Source organism: Hypomesus transpacificus, chromosome 12 (genome assembly GCF_021917145.1).
Source record: "Hypomesus transpacificus isolate Combined female chromosome 12, fHypTra1, whole genome shotgun sequence".
NCBI classification, from domain to species: domain Eukaryota; kingdom Metazoa; phylum Chordata; class Actinopteri; order Osmeriformes; family Osmeridae; genus Hypomesus; species Hypomesus transpacificus.
Window position 1 is genome coordinate 662,069 of NC_061071.1, and position 18,221 is coordinate 680,289.

At 49.5% G+C, this 18,221-nt stretch overlaps 1 protein-coding gene across 3 annotated transcripts; it reads left to right on the forward strand.

Moving 5' to 3' along the window:
- The first annotated feature begins 372 nt into the window (after positions 1-372).
- fzd3b (frizzled class receptor 3b) lies at positions 373-17,659 on the forward strand. Of its 3 annotated transcripts, XR_006956874.1 has the most exons (11): positions 373-517; positions 1,755-2,301; positions 11,318-11,514; positions 11,706-12,171; positions 12,517-12,816; positions 12,960-13,211; positions 14,307-14,455; positions 14,993-15,104; positions 15,307-15,482; positions 15,681-16,972; positions 17,065-17,659. XR_006956874.1 is itself a non-coding variant. In XM_047031523.1 (10 exons), the coding sequence occupies exons 2-10, from the start codon at positions 1,915-1,917 to the stop codon at positions 15,895-15,897; spliced, it is 2,256 nt and encodes a 751-aa protein (XP_046887479.1). In that variant the 5' UTR covers positions 373-517; positions 1,755-1,914; the 3' UTR covers positions 15,898-17,659. The 3 variants fall into 3 exon arrangements, 2 of the variants coding, with proteins under 2 accessions (XP_046887479.1, XP_046887480.1); XM_047031523.1 differs by having other exon boundaries at positions 15,681-17,659; XM_047031524.1 differs by having other exon boundaries at positions 14,996-15,104; positions 15,681-17,659.
- Positions 17,660-18,221: the final 562 nt, after the last annotated feature.

Sequence of the window (18,221 nt, forward strand, 5' to 3'; positions counted from 1 at the left end):
ATAATTGATTATCTTATCAGTAGCCTAATCAGCACTTCTTCACACATTAACATCTAATTACGTTTTTTTATATAAAATTGTAGCCTAGGCTATTTCACTTTTCACTAGCGGTGTCGCAAATATTTTTTTTATATTTTTACGATGTGATCCCTGGAACACCAAAGACCAAACCTAAACCCCTTGAGAATATAATTTATTATACTGTCGGATGCTTTCGTGTATGCACAGAATAGACATTTCCAGTGTGAAATAATTGTAGGCCGATTTGAGTTTTGCCTATCTAAAAAACTCCAACAAAACTCGTCAATGCGCGGGAACAATTGTGGTCGCTAAGTGCGCGCACACGTGTACGCGCGTCACCGGCACCGAGGAGCCAGTCAGCCTTGAAGGAAGGTGGCTGCAAGTGGTGTGCAAGCCGCAGCCGCAGAAACCAGAGCGCACGCTTACATTAACGACTGAGAGGACTAGGGACAGCGACAGAGAACGGCGGATATTAAAGAAAATATATTGATACAAGGTAAAGTTCACGTTTTACTGGTTTAATAGTTAGTGTGGAGATATTCTCAGTCCGGGTTGTGCGATCACCGCCTGTTTAGCTATATACAGACGCTGTGGTCTGGATAACACAGCCCGAGGGAGCGACACGTTGGGAACTGATATTCAGTTATTGAGAGCCAGCCAATGGATTGGGAGCCAGTGGAGATCAAGCCCAAATCACCACCACGCTAATTAACCGTAGCGGATAAACTTATTTACCAGTTATCTATATGCTTATCCTTTTAACCAGCGAGTCATGTGCAAGCTTTTGGCATCGGCGAGCAAGCATGACAGAGGTACACACGTTCGTCAGCACCAGTTTACCTTGCAAGCTCGAGCTGTATCGTTACGTGAAAAACTGCAAGGACACTGGTCATCAAATTTACTCGGTGAGCTTGCTAGACTTAAAGGGCTTGTGTTGGTAAAATACGATGTTACATCGAGTATATTAGACATTTGCACGCATATTTTACTACAGCACAGTGAGCACACAATGCCAGTATCATGGCATACATACAGCTACAGCAGCACCGGTTCATCATGGCAATCAAGCCATCTAGTGCGAAACATGTCGAGGGGACGCTAGTTGCCTGGCCAACCTCTCACTGATGTGCGGACGCAAGGAGAAGCAATGGGTGGCGGGGGGATTGGTGGCCCCGGTGGGTCGGTTTGCAGTGAGTAAAGAGATTCGATTGAATGGAGCGTTGAAACCGAATACAAGGAGGATGCATGCACGGCTGGGTCGAATGGAATGAAACGGCTTAAAGGGCGTGTTCGCTTCTCCTCGTTTCAGTCTCGGGTGGTAGCTACGCCCTGTCAACAAGGTTGTGTTTCGATCATTAGAATGAATTGCCCCTGCACAAGTTGAAGCCCCGTGTAGAGTTGTGTACTTAATTTGCATAGCTTGGTTACATTGCTAATACAAATGATACAATTGGTTAAGGCCATTGTCATTTTAAAGAGTCAAATAACAATGTTATTGCTGGCTAGGACTCACTCAATTGGTGACAGTTGGCGACAACTTTTATTGTGTTGTTATAATGTGATAAATGTACACAGCGGCAACAGTTACTAATCTATGTAGTTTGTCATGAAGCTCTCTTACTTGTTGCCGTGTTCCAGGTTATTTGCACGTTTATACGTTTATCCATTGATCAAAACTTTGAACAGAAGTCACCCTATCTGGTTGTCTGGTTAATTAGTGTTTACACTTACAGGTTCTTGTCTAAGGACAGCCTTTCACCTTGGTCAAAGATCAGAGCCCTTCTCTGGGTACAGATCTGGAAAGAAGGCCCTGGAGGACAGAGGTTGGCCAGGTGGGACCTATTGCCAGGCAGGGTGCACTCAGCTGGGGAATGGAACCAGCAGGAACCCTCTATGAGCTCCTCAGATCTCCAAAGCGTAGTTTTGAAGAGGAATAGCGCATTCTTCCTCCCCATCCATCAACTGAGAAACATCCATTCTAGAATGAGAGCAAATGGGAAGCAGCAGCCCTCCTTTCCTGCCATCATGGGGGTTTCTGACGGAGGTGTGAAGATGCGTGGAGCTCTCCACCACCACTACCAGCAGCAGCTCCTGTTCTTCATCTCCCTGCTTCTCCTCTCCCCCTGCGCGTCCATCCATGTGGAGTCTGAGGACAGCCACAGTGCGTTCAGCTGCGAGCCCATTGGACTGAGGATGTGCCAGGAGCTTCCATACAACACCACCTTCATGCCCAACCTGCTGAACCATTACGACCAGCAGACTGCTGCCCTCGCCATGGAGGTACAGCTGTGTGTGTGTGTTTGTGTGGGGGTGCTTGCGTACGTGTGGCAAGGCCGTAATCATAATACATATTGGGAGGGACACATCCCCCCCCCAATATTCAAATCTGGTCAAAACGTCCCCCCCAATATATTGATATAAAAATATAAATGTGCTACGCTACAACAGGCAGCCACGCACGCGGTCCGAAATTATCATAAAAAAAAAAAAAATTGTCCCCCCCAATGTTGACTCCATGGCTACGGCCTTGACGTGTGGTGTGTGTGTGTTTGTGTGTGTGTGATTATTAGGTGTAGTGTGTCTGTGCACATGCTTGTTTTTCAGTACTGTGTTTGGTTGACTGAACTGTGGAGAGTGTTTTGTTTAAGAGGTTTGGCTGTGGGGCATCTATCTGTGAGAGGCAGACCATAATAGTCTATGGAATGGTTCAGACGGACAGTGACGCTGCGTCTCTGGTCAGCTGTTCATCACTGTGGCACGGAACATGCAAAAAAGGAGGCGTCATAGGTCACAGCACCTATGTGTCATGTGAAGAAGGAAGTGTTGGATACGTCACGTTGAGTGGCTCGCGGTAGTAAATGGAAGACATTCCTGTGAGATTTCCTTTTTACATAGCTGCTAGTGTTAGAAGTAAAGCATCATGTAAATGTATGACACTTGCTTCTTTACATGTTCCTTGCTCCAGTGCTATGACGTATTCAACGCTCCCTTCTTTACATGTTCATTGCACTGAGGTGAAGACACTTGGCCCTCTATTGCCTAGAGCGACAACAATAGTTTATACAGACGGTTACTAGGCAGTAATATGAGATGGTTTGCCTGACACATTATCTTTTATCCTCGGTTCAATACTCATTATTTTCCTTTATCTGGCCTTTTAAGACCAACAGGAATATGGATTTTAGAGGACGTTACAGCTACACTGAGAACCTAAAATGACACTTAGTTATGTCTTTTACTAAGGGAAGACAAATGTTTCTACTGTCTCTTGTTTTTTCAATATTTGCAACAACTTGGTTATGAAAACGTATGATGAAATAAGAGAGCTTAAATAGGGTTTCTCCTCGTCCAGCTGTTCCTCCCGCTCAGGATAAGCTGCTGGTGCTGCTGTCAAGAGCAACTGCACAGCCACTGCACAAAGCTAACTCAACACAGCTAGCTGCACATGGCTAACTCAACACAGCTAGCTGCACAAGGCTAACTCAACACAGCTAGCTGCACAAAGCTAACTCAACACAGCTAGCTGCACAAACCTAACGCAACACAGCTAGCTGCACATAGCGACCTTAACACAGCTAGCTGCACATGGCTAACTCAATACAGCTACTGCACGTTACTAACTCAGCATAGCTAACTGCACATAGATAACTCAACACAGCTAATGGCACATAGCTAGCTCAACACAGCAAATTCAACAGAGCTAACTGACTAGCTGGCTGAATACAGCTAGCTCAACACTGCTAACCCCACACTGCTAACACAACACAGCAAATGGAATCCCAATAGCTAACTCAACATCTCGAGATAGAGAAACCATGGCTTCCCTTACTGCAGCTAATCACCAGGAGAGAAAAATAATAATTATATCATATACAATTTGTTTCAGTACAGTTGCCTGGAGATGTCAACCCTGTTTGAGAAATGTGTTATGTCAGGCCATACCATGTATCAACAGAATACCATGTGTGGTGTTTGTGAACTTGGTTTAACCCACTAAAGAGGTAACTGAAGCCTTCCGGAAAGGAAGGCAGCTTTACAAATGAACAACAAGAGACGCTACAATGACAAACCACCGTGGCTTCCCAGCCTTCCCCTTATGTGTGTGTTGCGTGTGTGTGTGTGTCGCTTTCTGTTAATGAAAGGAAAAAATGCTGGGAGGAAATTTAATAATATCTCTCATGGGATACCATGGCTGTATACCATCTCCGATGTGTGTGTGTGTGTTTCTCTTGCAGTGTGGGGCCAATTTTCTAGCCTCACTAATGTCTCTTGTCACTGGTAGGTTTATGTGTGACATTTACATTAATAGAGTTGTTTAACAGTTACTCATACCCAAATTATTGCGCACACACACACACATACACACAGACACACACCAGTCAGCACATGCAAAGCCTGAGGGAACGGAGCTCATGTGTTGCCCTTGCCTTACAGCACACCACCATCTGGACACACCCTCATCTCAGCTGTATGTGTGTGTGTGTGTGTGTGTGTGTGTGTGTGTGGGAGGGCTGGCTCAGTTAGCTGACACAGTTGTTTGAGTTGTAACTAGCTTCATGGGTGTAAGATGCTGTTGTAATGCTTTGCTGATGCAATGTCTCTGTGTGTATCAGGTGTGTGTGTCAATATCAGGCATGTCTTTCCTGCGTGTGCATCCTGTGTGTGTGTGTGTGTGTTTGGTGTGTGATAGACAGCAGTGCTAGCGGTGCCAGCTGATGTTATTCAGTAGTGCTAACTAGCGACTAATCTCTTCTCACAGCCTCACAATGAAGGGATTGATTCAGACAGCACAGCCATTCTGTCTGCCTCCATCACTTCAGTCAATTAAACCTGAGAGAGAGGAGAGGGGGAAGAGAGGGAAAGGGAGGGGAGAAATGAAGGGGAGAGGGAAAGTTGGAGGCGAGAGAGGTGCAGACAAATTCTGGTCTTTAGTCGCAACAGAACAGCCGACATGGGCACTCACTCAACACCCCCAAATCACCACGCACGGGCGCGCACACACACAGAATATGTCAGCTAGAGGATTCTCTCCGCTGTCCGGGGAGTGAGAGGTGACGGTTGAAGGTGTTAAAGAGGGGGTGTGAGTTGGGGGGGGTGGATGTTGTGGAGAAGGGGGAGCGGGTGGTTCACTTGGAAAGAAAGGTGGGGGGGCGGTGTTTGTTAGTAATTTAAGGGAGCAAACCAAGGAAAGGGCCAAGTGTTTAAGAGAAACAGAAAGAGAGAGGGCTGGAATGTGTGTGTGTGTGTGGTCTGCCTGTCTGTACATCTCTCTCAGGGCCCTAGACTGGAGCACAGTGTTTGTCTCTCCCCCAGCATGGGGTCCTGTCCCTCAGCACACCCTCTGTTCATCAGGGGACACCATGGGGTCCTGTGCAACAACACTGGGTTCCCCTGAGTGTGTGTGCGTGTACATGGGTGTGTCTGTGCACGCATGTGTGTCTGCACGTGTGTGCGTGTTGGCAGGGGGTGCTTACTATGCAGATTGGGGCGATAATCCCCTCACTGTGTCAGACTAATGAAGAGCAGATCTAGGGTCTACACAGTTGTGTATGGAGGGCACCTATAGAGACAGGTCTCTAGTCCACACACTGTTCACTATGAAGGGCGTCTAGAGAGTTCAGGCAGGAAACCAATCAGACGGCTTTGTCTGAGAGTACCTTGCAGATTACCAAGTAGCCTAACTAACTAACAAGCTAGACCACCTAATAGATGACTAAATATTCATCTTAACAAACTAGTCTAACGAATGGACTTATTTACTAGACTGCCTAACAGCCTGGGGGGTATATAACTGACCAACCAGCTAGTCTGATGCCTGTTGCTGCAGTGTTGTGGGATGACAACACCAATGTTGAATCCACATTGTAAGTGCATTAGGTCAGTGTCCCACACTCTAATGCTCTATCCATCTAATATGTATTCATCCCTCCCCCATCTATCCATCCATCCATCCTTCCCTCCATCTATCTCTCCCACAATCCATCCATTCATCCATTCCTGTCTCCCCCTCTCTTTCTCTCAATCCATCCCTTCCCCCCCTTTTACTTATTCTTCCAACTATCCCTGTCTCCAACTGTCCCTGTCTCCAACTGTCCCTCCATTCATATCTCCCTTCATCCCTCCCCTTCTCCATACTTCTCTCTCTGTGATAGGGATACAGTTTATCCAGATTAATTGTTGTTAGTGGGCACTGAGCCAAGTGGTGTTTATGTTGAGGTCATCCCTGGTAAAACCCTGAATATACTTTGTCCTTATCTATAGTCTTAGTCTGAGCTCTGCACTCATGAATTCGTTTTCTAGACCAAGGGGTTGAACACAAAAACACAGATGCCGTCCTCTGAAACCTCATCAACAGGCAAATGCATGAGTGAGAGTGTGTGTGTTTCAGAACTGCAGCTTCAACAGAGAGAGCTCACCCTGGTGTGTGTGTTGTAGTTTTGGGTTGTTGGGGTGGGTCCTCTCTAGTGGGTCATCTGTAGTGCTTTTACTTCTCTTCACTACTCTTTCACACAGGGAGATGTGTGTCTCTGTGTGCTTCCTGCCCTCTGACCCCTGGATAGGGACAAGCACCTCTTAAAACCCTCTCCTGTGATTGGCTAGTCATCCCTCATCACTGGTTGCTATAGTAGCCAGGGAGGAAATGCACGAGGAAAAAACCCAGTAGGGGAGGACAGAGGGAGGAGGAGGAGAGGAATGGGACGGGAGGGAAACAAGTGGGTGAGGAGGAGAGGGTTGGAGGGGAGTGGATTTGGATGTGTATAGGAATGCATTAAGAGATGAGTGGAAGAGAGGAGGGAGGGATGGAAGTATGGAAAGTGAAAGAACCATGGAGGAGGGGAAGTCGTTGTGTAGAAGAACGACAGGAACGGCTCTGTCAGGTCCTGACTGAAGGGGGGGATGGAGGGATGAAGAAACGAATGAATGAGGCTGTGAGAGAGGGAGTGTGGGAGAGGGCTATCTTTTCAGTAGACGAGAAAAGAGGGAAGATTAGAGAGGCGGAACTGTGTGTTTGTTCTTCTCCTCAATTCATGGCTGCCTGTTTCTCTTAGCTACGCTTGAGAGGGGTTTATAGTGTGTGCGTGCGTGCGCGCACAATCTTCTCTGTATGACATGGGGATGATGTCATTAATGGAAGAGAGAGAGAAACTCAGGGTGCTGGGTGATGGAGGAAAGAACTGAGGGGTACATACTGTAGATGATGGAGGAAAGAACTGAGGGGTACATACTGTAGATGATGGAGGAAAGAACTGAGGGGTACATACTGTAGATGATGGAGGAAAGAACTGAGGGGTACATACTGTAGATGATGGAGGAAAGAACTGAGGGGTACATACTGTAGATGATGGAGGAAAGAACTGAGGGGTACATACTGTAGATGATGGAGGAAAGAACTGAGGGGTACATACTGTAGATGATGGAGGAAAGAACTGAGGGGTACATACTGTAGATGATGGAGGAAAGAACTGAGGGGTACATACTGTAGATGATGGAGGAAAGAACTGAGGGGTACATACTGTAGATGATGGAGGAAAAGCTGATGGAGCCTGACAGTGTTTGGGCTGTAGTGAGACACACACACACACACACGCCACAGGCCTGGAGAAGCTTCCACCAAAGGGAAGCACTAATAGTGAATAACTCTGGGCAACCTTCTATTTAAGATTTGTTGTAATCTGTTAGGAAATAAGTCAATCGCATTAGCAAAGAACTTCCTGCTAGTACTTCTAGAGCTGTATGGCCCTCAACTGTGTTTGAGGTGTGTGTGTGTGTGTGACCAGTCACCTGACCTGCCCAGTCACCTGACCTGCCCAGTCACCTGACCTGCCCAGTCACCTGACCTGCCCAGTCACCTGACCTGCCCAGTCACCTGACCTGCCCAGTCACCTGACCTGCCCAGTCTGCGACAGAACACAATACAACCGATGAATAATCACACAGCTAACAAAAGTTTTAGGAAATGCGCTGCCATGTGTGTGTGTGTGTGCGCGGGCATGCCTGTGTGTGCGCATATGAGCAAGCCATTGCACGTTCTCACACTCTAAAGACCAGCCCTTTTGACTTCCTAATCCTCCTGGAAACTGCCACTCTCCCCCAACTTCTCTCCCTCCCTCTCTCCATCTTTCCCTCCCTTGCTCCCACTCTCTTTCATTCCCTCTCTCCGTTTGAAGCTCGACACATTGTGCAGAGTTGGCAAACTGGCTTTTCTACTGTGCCCTAAGCTTCCCCCTGTCACGACACCCAGCTTCCAGGGACCCACCTGTACAGCACACACAGCTGAGAAACACCAGGAGCGAGTGAATGTTAGCCCCACCCTGTTCACTGTTTTACCTGAGAGAGAGAGAGAAGGGGGGAGGTAGCATGGGGATCACGTTTTCTCCTTCTCCTTGTCGTGTCTGTCCTGCTCTCTTCCTGCTCTCTCTTCAGTCAGTCTTTACTCAGACCACACTGGCTCTAAGAAAGAGAGAGAAGGAGGAGAAAGAGAAACTTAATCCATCTATTGAAGGAGAGGAGGAACAGTTGGGGTCTTTTTCTACTCTGTTGCTGCCAGAAAACCAGCATTTCACACCCCTCACCGTCCCCCACACAAACAGGAACATACACACACACATGCAAATAGGCACCTCCAAATGAACACTTTTTTCCGCCCAACACATGCACGTACAGACACACAACCGTCTGTCCACACACACGTTGCCCTTCGCCCACTCTCCAAGAGGCAACATATAACACCAGCCCCCAGTCCCATCTGCCGTGGAGAGGACAACCTGAGGCTGTCGCTGTCTTCTTTCACCAGTATCATGTAAAACCATCTTCCATGAAGATCAGCCTGGAGCATCAGAGTTTAGCTATGGTGCTGGTTTACTGGGTCTATTGGTAATCATAATACAAATGTTTTCATCTAGCAGATGCTTCTATCCAAAGCAACATCAATTGGGGGATTTTAGCTGTAGTGCTAGTGGGTCTGTTGGTAATAATATGAATGTATTCATGTATTTGAACCGGGGACCTTTTGATCTGCAGTCAAATGCCCTTCTCATCCCCTGTATGGCTGTTGCCTGGATAGACAGATTATCTCGCTCTCCTCATCCTTCCTCATCCTTCCTCATCCTTCCTCCCTCATCCCTCCTGTATCTTGGGGATGACGAGAAGAAGCCAGGCCTGCTGTTGCCTGGGGCAACGTCCACAGTCCTGCCTTTCTTTGTGTCAGTCAGGAAGCACTTAAGAGATGACAAAGTGCTGAACAGATAAAATCAAGTTGACATGAAGAGAGACGATTGATCTGCACCATCCCCCTATCTCTTCCTCACCCCCCCCTCAACCGCTTAAGAGCAATATTCTCTGTGTGGAGGGGGGGGGGGGCTCGGGAGGGTCTGGTTGTCAGAAATCACTGGGCCACAAAATAAATGTAAGTAGTGAGGATGACACACATACACACACACACACAGGAGGAATGCATTCACAAGAGAGGATGCATTCATATGAGACGGGAAAGAGGGGAGGTAGGGATGCACACAGCAGGAGCGTCAGAGTCCAGGCATGCAGAACCAGGCCACTAGTGGGAACAGTGGAACATCCTCATGTAGAGAGTCCTCTGAGCTGGACCCTGCTGTGTTAAGTGTACCCTCGGGCCCTGCTAGAAAAGTGTGTGTGTATCAGCCAAACTGTATACCAAAGCCCCCCTCCCCTCCACACACATGCATATCCAGGTGTGTGTGTATATATATATAGAGGCATCTAGACAGAGCTTAATGCTCACTCACATTCTCTCCTGGGAGGTGAAGAGATGGAGAGATGGAGAGGTGGAGGAAAGGGCCATGCCAACATGCTCAGCTGTGAGCTGTAGCCCCGTGAATAGAAGCTTACATGCTCTATCTCTCTCTCTTACACACACACACACACAAAGCATTAACACATGCCTAAGTGCCCACTACAGTTCATGCAACATTTAGAGTGTGTGTGTGTGTGGATGGGCTGTACAGCTCTTCAAAAGCATGTCAGGGAACCCACGCGTGGCTGCACCCAGTTGCGGGTGGGACACTTTTACCGAGCGCACAGATCTGGAACACAGCAATTGAGGGCGATCAAAACAAACTCATCAGGGCAGTAGTTGAGGCACACTCTCTCTCTCTCACTCACTCACTCACTCACTCACTCACTCACACACACACACACACACACACACAGTGGGGGGTGGAGGAAGGACAGGGTCCTGGGTACAGTGATTTCCCCTTCTGTGTTGGTCTAATGGTGATCAGAAGCTGAGCTCTGAGGAGAGATGCAGTCAGCCTAGTTAGTGGAGTACAGAGGCTGTATGAACAGTAATGAAGGCCAGGTCTCAGTCTATAGGAGGTCACCGAGTGCATCTACACAGAGCGGAGGAGGAGAGGGCCGAGACAAAGAGAGGGATGCCAGGGGGGGAGAGAAAGAGAGAGGAGGAAATATCCAGCTTTGAGTAGATGGAATGTCTTTTGCGCATCACTTGAGTCTTACCCTCAGGACTGTGCTGATCTGTATATGTGTCTTTATGGCACACATATACACACACACACACACAGGGTTTGTATGTTTGTGGAACGATGTTTTGATGTTTCGAGCAATGTAAGTCAGTTAATCCCCTGTCTATGTGTCTGGGTGATATTCACTTAGCCAATCACTCTGAGGATGATATCAGCCCCGAGATGTGACAGGTTCGGGGTATGTGTGTCGTCTAATCCTTCATCACAACATCAGTAACAGATAGGGTGAATTAGGTGTGTGTGTGTTGAATCTAATCCTTTTTCACAACATCAGTGACTAGATGTATGTGTGGATTGCGTTTCACTTCAGTCAGGCATCTGGTCAGACTCATGTTCTTCTGGAGGGTAGGTAGTGGGTATTTACAATCATGATCGCACTTGTAAAAGTATTGATGAGTTTTTTGACGACAGCATAGAATCAGTGTCCCCTCTCCATCTCCATCTCTGCCCTCTCAATGTTTTACTTTCTTCTCCCCCCCCCCTCCTTCGTGCTGAGAGACTGTGTGTGCTGTAAAGATTTAATCTAGCGTGGGTAACCCAAGGCTTGTAGAGATGTCTAACTCTTCCTCCCTCTTCTCTCCCTGTGCCTCTACCTCTCCCCCACCCCCTTCCTCCCTCTTCTCTCCCTGTGCCTCTACCTCTCCCCTACCCCCTTCCTCCCTCTTCTCTCCCTGTGCCTCTACCTCTCCCCCACCCCCTTCCTCCCTCTTCTCTCCCTGTGCCTCTACCTCTCCCCCACCCCCTTCCTCCCGTCTCTCGTTCTCTCTCTCGCCCTCTAGCCGTTCCACCCCATGGTGAACCTCCGGTGTTCGGAGGACCTGCGTATGTTCCTGTGTGCCCTCTATGCCCCTGTGTGTACTGAGTACGGCCGTGTGTCTCTGCCCTGCCGGGCGCTGTGCCAGCGCGCCAAGAGGGACTGCCATAAGCTCATGGACATGTTTGGGGTCAGCTGGCCCGACGAGATGGACTGCAGCAGGTCTGATCCCTTACGACCCTGACCCCTCACCAATACACCCAGACACAGAACCCTGACTGATCTCTTTGGTTTCTTGAGGTAGAATGTGTAAGAGAGGGTAGTGGTTTGATCCCCCACTTGCCCTCTTAGTACCCTGACTATCTGCCTCTCACTCTCTCTCCTTCTTCCCCCCCCCCCCCCGCTCTCCCCAGGTTCCCAGACTGTGATGAGCCTTACCCCAGGGAAGTGGACCTCCAGACCCAGCCAGACCCCACAGACCAGTCCTCTCTGGAGGTCCAGCGAGACTATGGCTTCTGGTGCCCCCGCGAGCTCAAGATCCAGCCTGACTTGGGCTACTCTTTCCTGGGCACGTCTGACTGCTCGCCCCCCTGCCCCAGCATGTACTTCCAGCGCCAGGAGCTGGCCTTCGCACGCTACTTCGTAGGCGTGGTCTCCATCGTGTGTCTCTCGGCAACCCTCTTCACCTTCCTCACCTTCCTCATCGACGTCACCAGGTTCCGCTACCCGGAGCGGCCAATCATCTTCTACGCCGTCTGCTACATGATGGTGTCATTGGCGTTCTTCCTGGGCTTCCTATTGGAGGACAAGGTGGCGTGCAACGCTGCTAGCCCTGCGGAGTTCCGGGCGGCCACCATCACCCAGGGGTCTCACAACAAGGTGAGACCCGTCAATCACTTACTATTGACCTGGTGGTTTATTTCTAATGATTGACAGATGATTGTCTCTGTTATGAAGTTATGTGTTGTGATATTCTATGTTTTTTGTGAGTTGTTAAAGAACAAAGTTGTCTGGGGTGCCCTGGTGGTTCACCAGGTACCATTAAGGCTGTAAGCCTGAACGCAGGGGCCTAGGTTTGATTCTGTCACGGGCCATTTAGTGCCATGTCTTCCTGTCTCGCTCCCTGCTTTCCTGTCTCTATATAAATAAAACAGAAAAGGACCCCAAAAATATCGAAACACATTTGGATCTAACTGAGTAACGTTGTCCCCCCTCTCCTCTCAGATGTGCACCCTGCTCTTCATGGTGCTCTACTTCTTCACCATGGCGGGCAGCGTGTGGTGGGTCATCCTCACCATCACCTGGTTCCTGGCCGCCGTGCCCAAGTGGGGCAGCGAGGCCATCGAGAAGAAAGCCCTCCTGTTCCACGCCTGTGCCTGGGGCCTGCCGGGCGCGCTCACCATCACGCTGCTCGCCATGAACAAGATCGAGGGCGACGCCCTCGCCGGCGTGTGCTTCGTGGGCCTCTATGACATCACTACGCTGCGATGGTTCGTGCTGGCGCCGCTCTGCCTGGACGTGGCGGTGGGTCTGCCCGCTTATCTACCAGTCCATCATTGTTTACTGATCCATGTGGGCCGTTTGACATGATGAGAGGTGTGGGGGGTTATCGTTTTCAAACTAATCTGTGGCGCGTGTGTGTGTGTGTGGCCCTCTTGTGTGTCCAGGTGGGCGTGTCTCTGCTGCTGGCGGGCATCGTGGCGCTAAACCGCGTGCGGATGGAGATCCCCCTGGAGAAGGAGAACCAGGAGAAGCTGGTCAAGTTCATGATCCGCATCGCCGTGTTCTCCGTCCTCTACCTGGTCCCCCTGCTGACCGTGCTGGCCTGCTACCTGTACGAGCACACCTACCGGCCCGTCTGGGAGACCACCTGGGTCCAGGAGCGTTGCCGGGACTACCACATCCCCTGCCCGTACCAGGTCATATACCGCTCCACATATTTCAGTCGTTTTCCCCAGCACTGAGCTTCACTGCAACTTTTTACTCAGCTTCTCTCTCTATTGTGGCACTTGACTCTAGATAGGCTTTCTGCTTCTAGCGCTCAGTTCCAGTGGGCAAAGGGGAGTCACTTGTCATAGCAACCCACACCCGCAAGTTCACTCTCATACACACACACCTTCTACCAGAGGGTAATGTTTCTGTGCCCTGATGCTGAGGATAAGGTTCCCCTCACCTCCCACCCTCGTCAGGGATCATTTGTAGTCCTCCCTCAATTATTAAGCACCTGGAAAGAGAGAGAGTGGGTGTATGCAGAATGAGAGTGAGCATGTGTTGGGGGAAGGGAAGAGTGAGTATGCATCATTGCATCTAGATCTGGCTTCCTCCTTTCTCACTGCCTCCTCTCTCTCAATCAGAAAACATCCTATTGTAACTCCCTTCCTCCCCCCCCCCCCCCCTCCCTCTCAGGGCTTGTTCAGTCACGCTCAGCTGCCTGTATTGTATGCTGTCTTTGTAACATTTATGGAGTGTGTATGTGTGGTGGGATAGGGTATTTTTATTTAATTTTGTATCATGCACTACATTAACGACCCAAGTAAAACATCTGTGCTTTCTGTGCACGCACAGGCCTGTCAACACTGGCCTGTAAGAGAGGAGACTGGATTAGTATGAGATATAAGCGCAGCAGGTGCAAGAACTGGCCGTGTGTGTGTTTCTTCTGAGACTCCTTGTGTGTAATTGAGGAATTTTCAATAATGCTGCTCGCCATCTGATCGGTCATTCCTGTGGGGGCCTGTGTGTGTGCGCCTACGTAAGAATGCACAGCTTAATTGGTGTCCATTGTTTAGGCTGGCAGAGGAGAGCAGAACAGAGACTTGTCTGTGACTAGTCAGCTGTGCTATTGGAGGGCCCCACTCACACACACACTGTTAACCCTCTCCAGGTGGAGGAGAACAGGCTAGCTTCTCTGCATCTCTGATGGAGTTGAATCCGTCTGTCGTTCTTTCTCTCTGACTCACTCATCCTTCTGCTCCTGCCCTCCCTCCCTCCCTCGCTCTTCCCCCCTCCCCCACCAGGTGGAGCAGACCAGCAGACCAGACCTGGTGTTGTTCATGATCAAGTACCTGATGCTGCTGGTGGTGGGCATCCCCTCAGTGTTCTGGGTGGGCAGCAAGAAGACCTGCTTCGAGTGGGCCAGCTTCCTCCAAGGACGCAGGCGCAAAGAGTAAGTAGAGAGGGTGTGTGTGTGTGTGTGTGTATTTTTGTATGACAGAGGGACAGTGTGTGTGTGTCGGGAGAGAAAGTGTGTGTGTTTTTACAGTTGCTCAATTTTACGATATTGAAGTAAGTGGAATTCTACATTTTGTATTCTGCCTTTTGAGCGAACAGTAACAGTTGTTAGTCATAACTGAATTTCCCCAGACACAGACACGTCCCATAACCCTGTCTCCATGGTGATTAGGCTATTTTCTGCACCCATGTTCTCCCACCCTCAATAACAGAACATTAACCCCTTCCTCCCCCTCCACTCCTCCCTTCCCTCCACTCCCCCTCCTCCATCTGTCCATCCAATCCCTCCGTCTCCCCTACCCCTCCACCTTCCCCCTCTCCCTGCCTCCCTCCGCCCGTTCCTCCCTCCCCCATCTCACCCTCACTCCACCCATACGCCTCTCCCTTCCCTCCTTCCACTTCCCCACCCCTCCCCCCCTCTCGCCTCCCTGCCGTCCCCCGTGTGTGTCCCCTCTCCCCCGTCCTCCCCCAGTAGTGGTGTGAATGAGAGCAGGCAGGTGCTGCAGGAGCCGGACTTTGCCCAGTCGCTGCTCAGGGACCCCCACACCCCCATCATCAGGAAGTCCAGGGGAACCTCCACACAGGTGAGACAGAAATGACTGACCTCAAACTGACTGGATGGGTGACAGCTAGTTACACTGTCACAGGCACTCATCTAGCCATGTTATCCTAAAGAAGATTTACTGAACTGGATTACATCATGAAGAAGAAGCAGACTAGATGGTGTTCTTCCCTCTTGTTTCTATTCCTCACTCCACTTCTCCTCCCTGTCTCTTCCTCCCCCAGGGAACCTCCACCCATGCCTCCTCCACTCACCTGGCCATCCTTGATGAGCCTGACGACCCAGGCCCTGCCCCTAGCGACCGTGGGCCTTACCACGCCCCCACCTCCCGCAGTAAGGCGGGCAGCCTGCACAGCAAGAGCAGTTACCATGGCAGCCTGCATCGCTCCCGTGACGGACGGTACGGAGGGGGGAAAGAGGGGGATTGAAGGGGGGGGATTGAAGGGGGGGGGGGGGGGGGGGGAAGAGAGAGAGAGAGACCAGGGTATAGTTGGTGTTTACCTGTATAAAGAGAACACTGCCAAGTAAGATGAACATTTTATTTTCTTCCCATGTTCTCTCCTTCCCCCTCTTCTCCCCTACTCACCTCTTAATCCAGACACACCTCCTCTGGTTACCGTGGCGCAGAGGAGCGCCCCTCCCTCCATGGCAGCATGCCCCACCTTGACCACCCACTGTCCACTCACAGCAGCGTGCACCGCCTTGACAGCCAATCACGGCACAGCAGCCAGAGAGACCTCTCCCTGGCACCACCCACCCTCATCATTCACGGGACGGGCGGCGGTGGCGGTGCTGATGACGGAGCCAGTGCATAGGATCAAAAGCAGGAAGTTGATGCTCCGTTCGACAGGAAGTTGTCATGGACATACAGGCTCTTCTTCCCCAGAAGGGATGGACGCAACACCTCGTTGTTCGTTTTCTCTCTGACCGCCAGTGACTTCCTCCCTGGACAGGAAGTATAAGCCCAACCTTTGCCCTGATGCTAACGGTTGGTGCAGACAGCTCTGGGCTTAGAGCTGGGACCAGACAACTCGCTGTGTCTGTGGTTCTCATGGAAGTTCAACAGTATACATGTTCATCTCTATGAATATCTTCATAAATCTCTGAATGTTTTGTGAATATCTCTATGATGCTAGACCTCTGTGAACTGACCAGTCCTATACTAAATATTTCACTTGTTTCATACTGTGAAGACATTCTGTGCAAACTACTGGAAGAGCTACTGTACTGTGTGTGAATACTGGCATATGAGTGTCTGTACTTGCAGTGTACTGACGTGCTTGTGAAGCTTATGATGCAGCACTCCACTGCCCCCTAGTGGACAAAGACGAGGGATGTGAGAGAGAAATTAGTAGAAAGGGATTAGAGGGAAGAAAATAGGTTGTTTTAGGGGGTTGAGATATTTAAGGATGGGATAAAGAGCTTGTGTTTATGCTACTGAAAGAGTTGTGTATTTTAAATATGAATCTGAGTGGGGGGGATCAAGTAAGATTTACATTTGTAACGGGATTCAAAGGGAAATTAGGAGATCTTACATGTTTCTCTTTTGCTTCTCTTGATTTTCTGTATCTGGTTCTCCCTCTGTAACACTGGACCTAAGTTGGTGTGGTTTGCCTCCTCTCAGCCTACCTCACCCTGCGCCTTCAGCTTTCATCCTAGCCTACCGGACCTTTAAGCCCTGCTACTGCCTGTGGAACCCCCTCCCACATGCACACCACCCCAGCCTTCTGATCCTAGAAAATCACACCCACCTCCACCTGCCTATAAAACCCACACCACCTGTGCCAGCCTGCCTGTCTCTCTACCTGTCTCTCTGTTTCACAAGCTTACAGGTACCTTCTACACCTCAGTCTCACCTGCTGCCTGCCTCTACACACAGCTGCTAAAAGTGTGAGTGAGGGAGTCCCAACACTGTAAATGTACTACTGAGCACTCCTTTTCTGAAAGGTGCCAAACACTTTACCCATGGTGCTTTGCTGTAGAGCTCCACTGGAACCATCCTGGACTGAGTGGATCCACAGATGCTGCTGTGTGCTGAGGGTGGAGTCCCCTGCTCCTGCTCTGCTCCTGGGGTGGAGCTCTTCCTCGCCCCCTCTGTCCTCCAGAGTCCTGACATGAGGAGGATCAACATTATGATCTTGTCCACTGGAATGGGATCAGATACTAGGCCTGTAGTCACTTCAGAAACATGTCATTTGAGTCCGTTCAAGTCATTTCAAATGCTTTCGTTTCAACAGGATACCCTGCTCCCACCTATCCAGAACACTAACCACAGGCCTCTGTGCCCTGCTCTGGCTAACTGAAGATACCCACACACACCGGGAAAAACGACTGTATTACATCACCTCATACTCTGTACCTCCTGTGGATGACTCAGACCATTAGAACTGACCAACGAATGACGCAATGTCATCGTTATCAAGTATCGATCTTTCAATGGTCGCCCCTCATGCAGCCTGCTTGGATGTCCATGCACTCTACCCAGGAAGAAGGCTTCAGACAGCACTTTATATCCACGGTTACCCATTTGAATGTGTACAGATGTCTTATTGAATTGTGGAGTATGATGATAATGAATAAATAAATCTCTTTGTAATAAAAAGGAACATTCATAGTGTTATAAGTTTTAACTGAGATGCACTCAAGATACTCCTCTCCTGTTAGGCATCTCACGCTGTTAAATGACATGTTTGCTTAGGCACGTCACAACCTTTTCTTAATCCACTGATACTGCTGTGGCATTTTCACAACTGTGATAGCTGGATTTAATATGCAAATACGCCCTCTTGTCCCTGTCACATGGTACGGCCCTTCCTGTCATGTTATTGTTCTTGCACACAGGCACCAATGCACACTTGACTAGACTTCCCAGAAGCCAACAGGCTGCAAATAACTACAATTCCAACAGTCAAACTAACAAACTACACGTTTGAGTGGAAAACTATACCATCCTAAACCATACCATTCTGTATACTCACCTCGAACCCCAGCTGTTGGCCCTTTAACCCAGTAGGCCCCGGTGGTAGTTTGTGGCATCACAGGCAAGGTGAATCTTTAGAGCTCAGCCCTGGTGCTATGGATTGAGATCAGACAATGTTTAATTTAGGAGATCTGATGGATGTGCATTTTATTTAGTGCT

Coding starts and splice junctions, on each gene's coding strand:
- fzd3b (XM_047031523.1), top strand. CDS start 1,915: ATGAGCTCCTCAGATCTCCAAAGCGTAGTTTTGAAGAGGAATAGCGCA. Junction 14,456..14,992: donor CAAGGACGCAGGCGCAAAGA/GTAAGTAGAGAG, acceptor GTCCTCCCCCAG/TAGTGGTGTGAATGAGAGCA. Junction 15,483..15,680: donor CATCGCTCCCGTGACGGACG/GTACGGAGGGGG, acceptor CTCTTAATCCAG/ACACACCTCCTCTGGTTACC.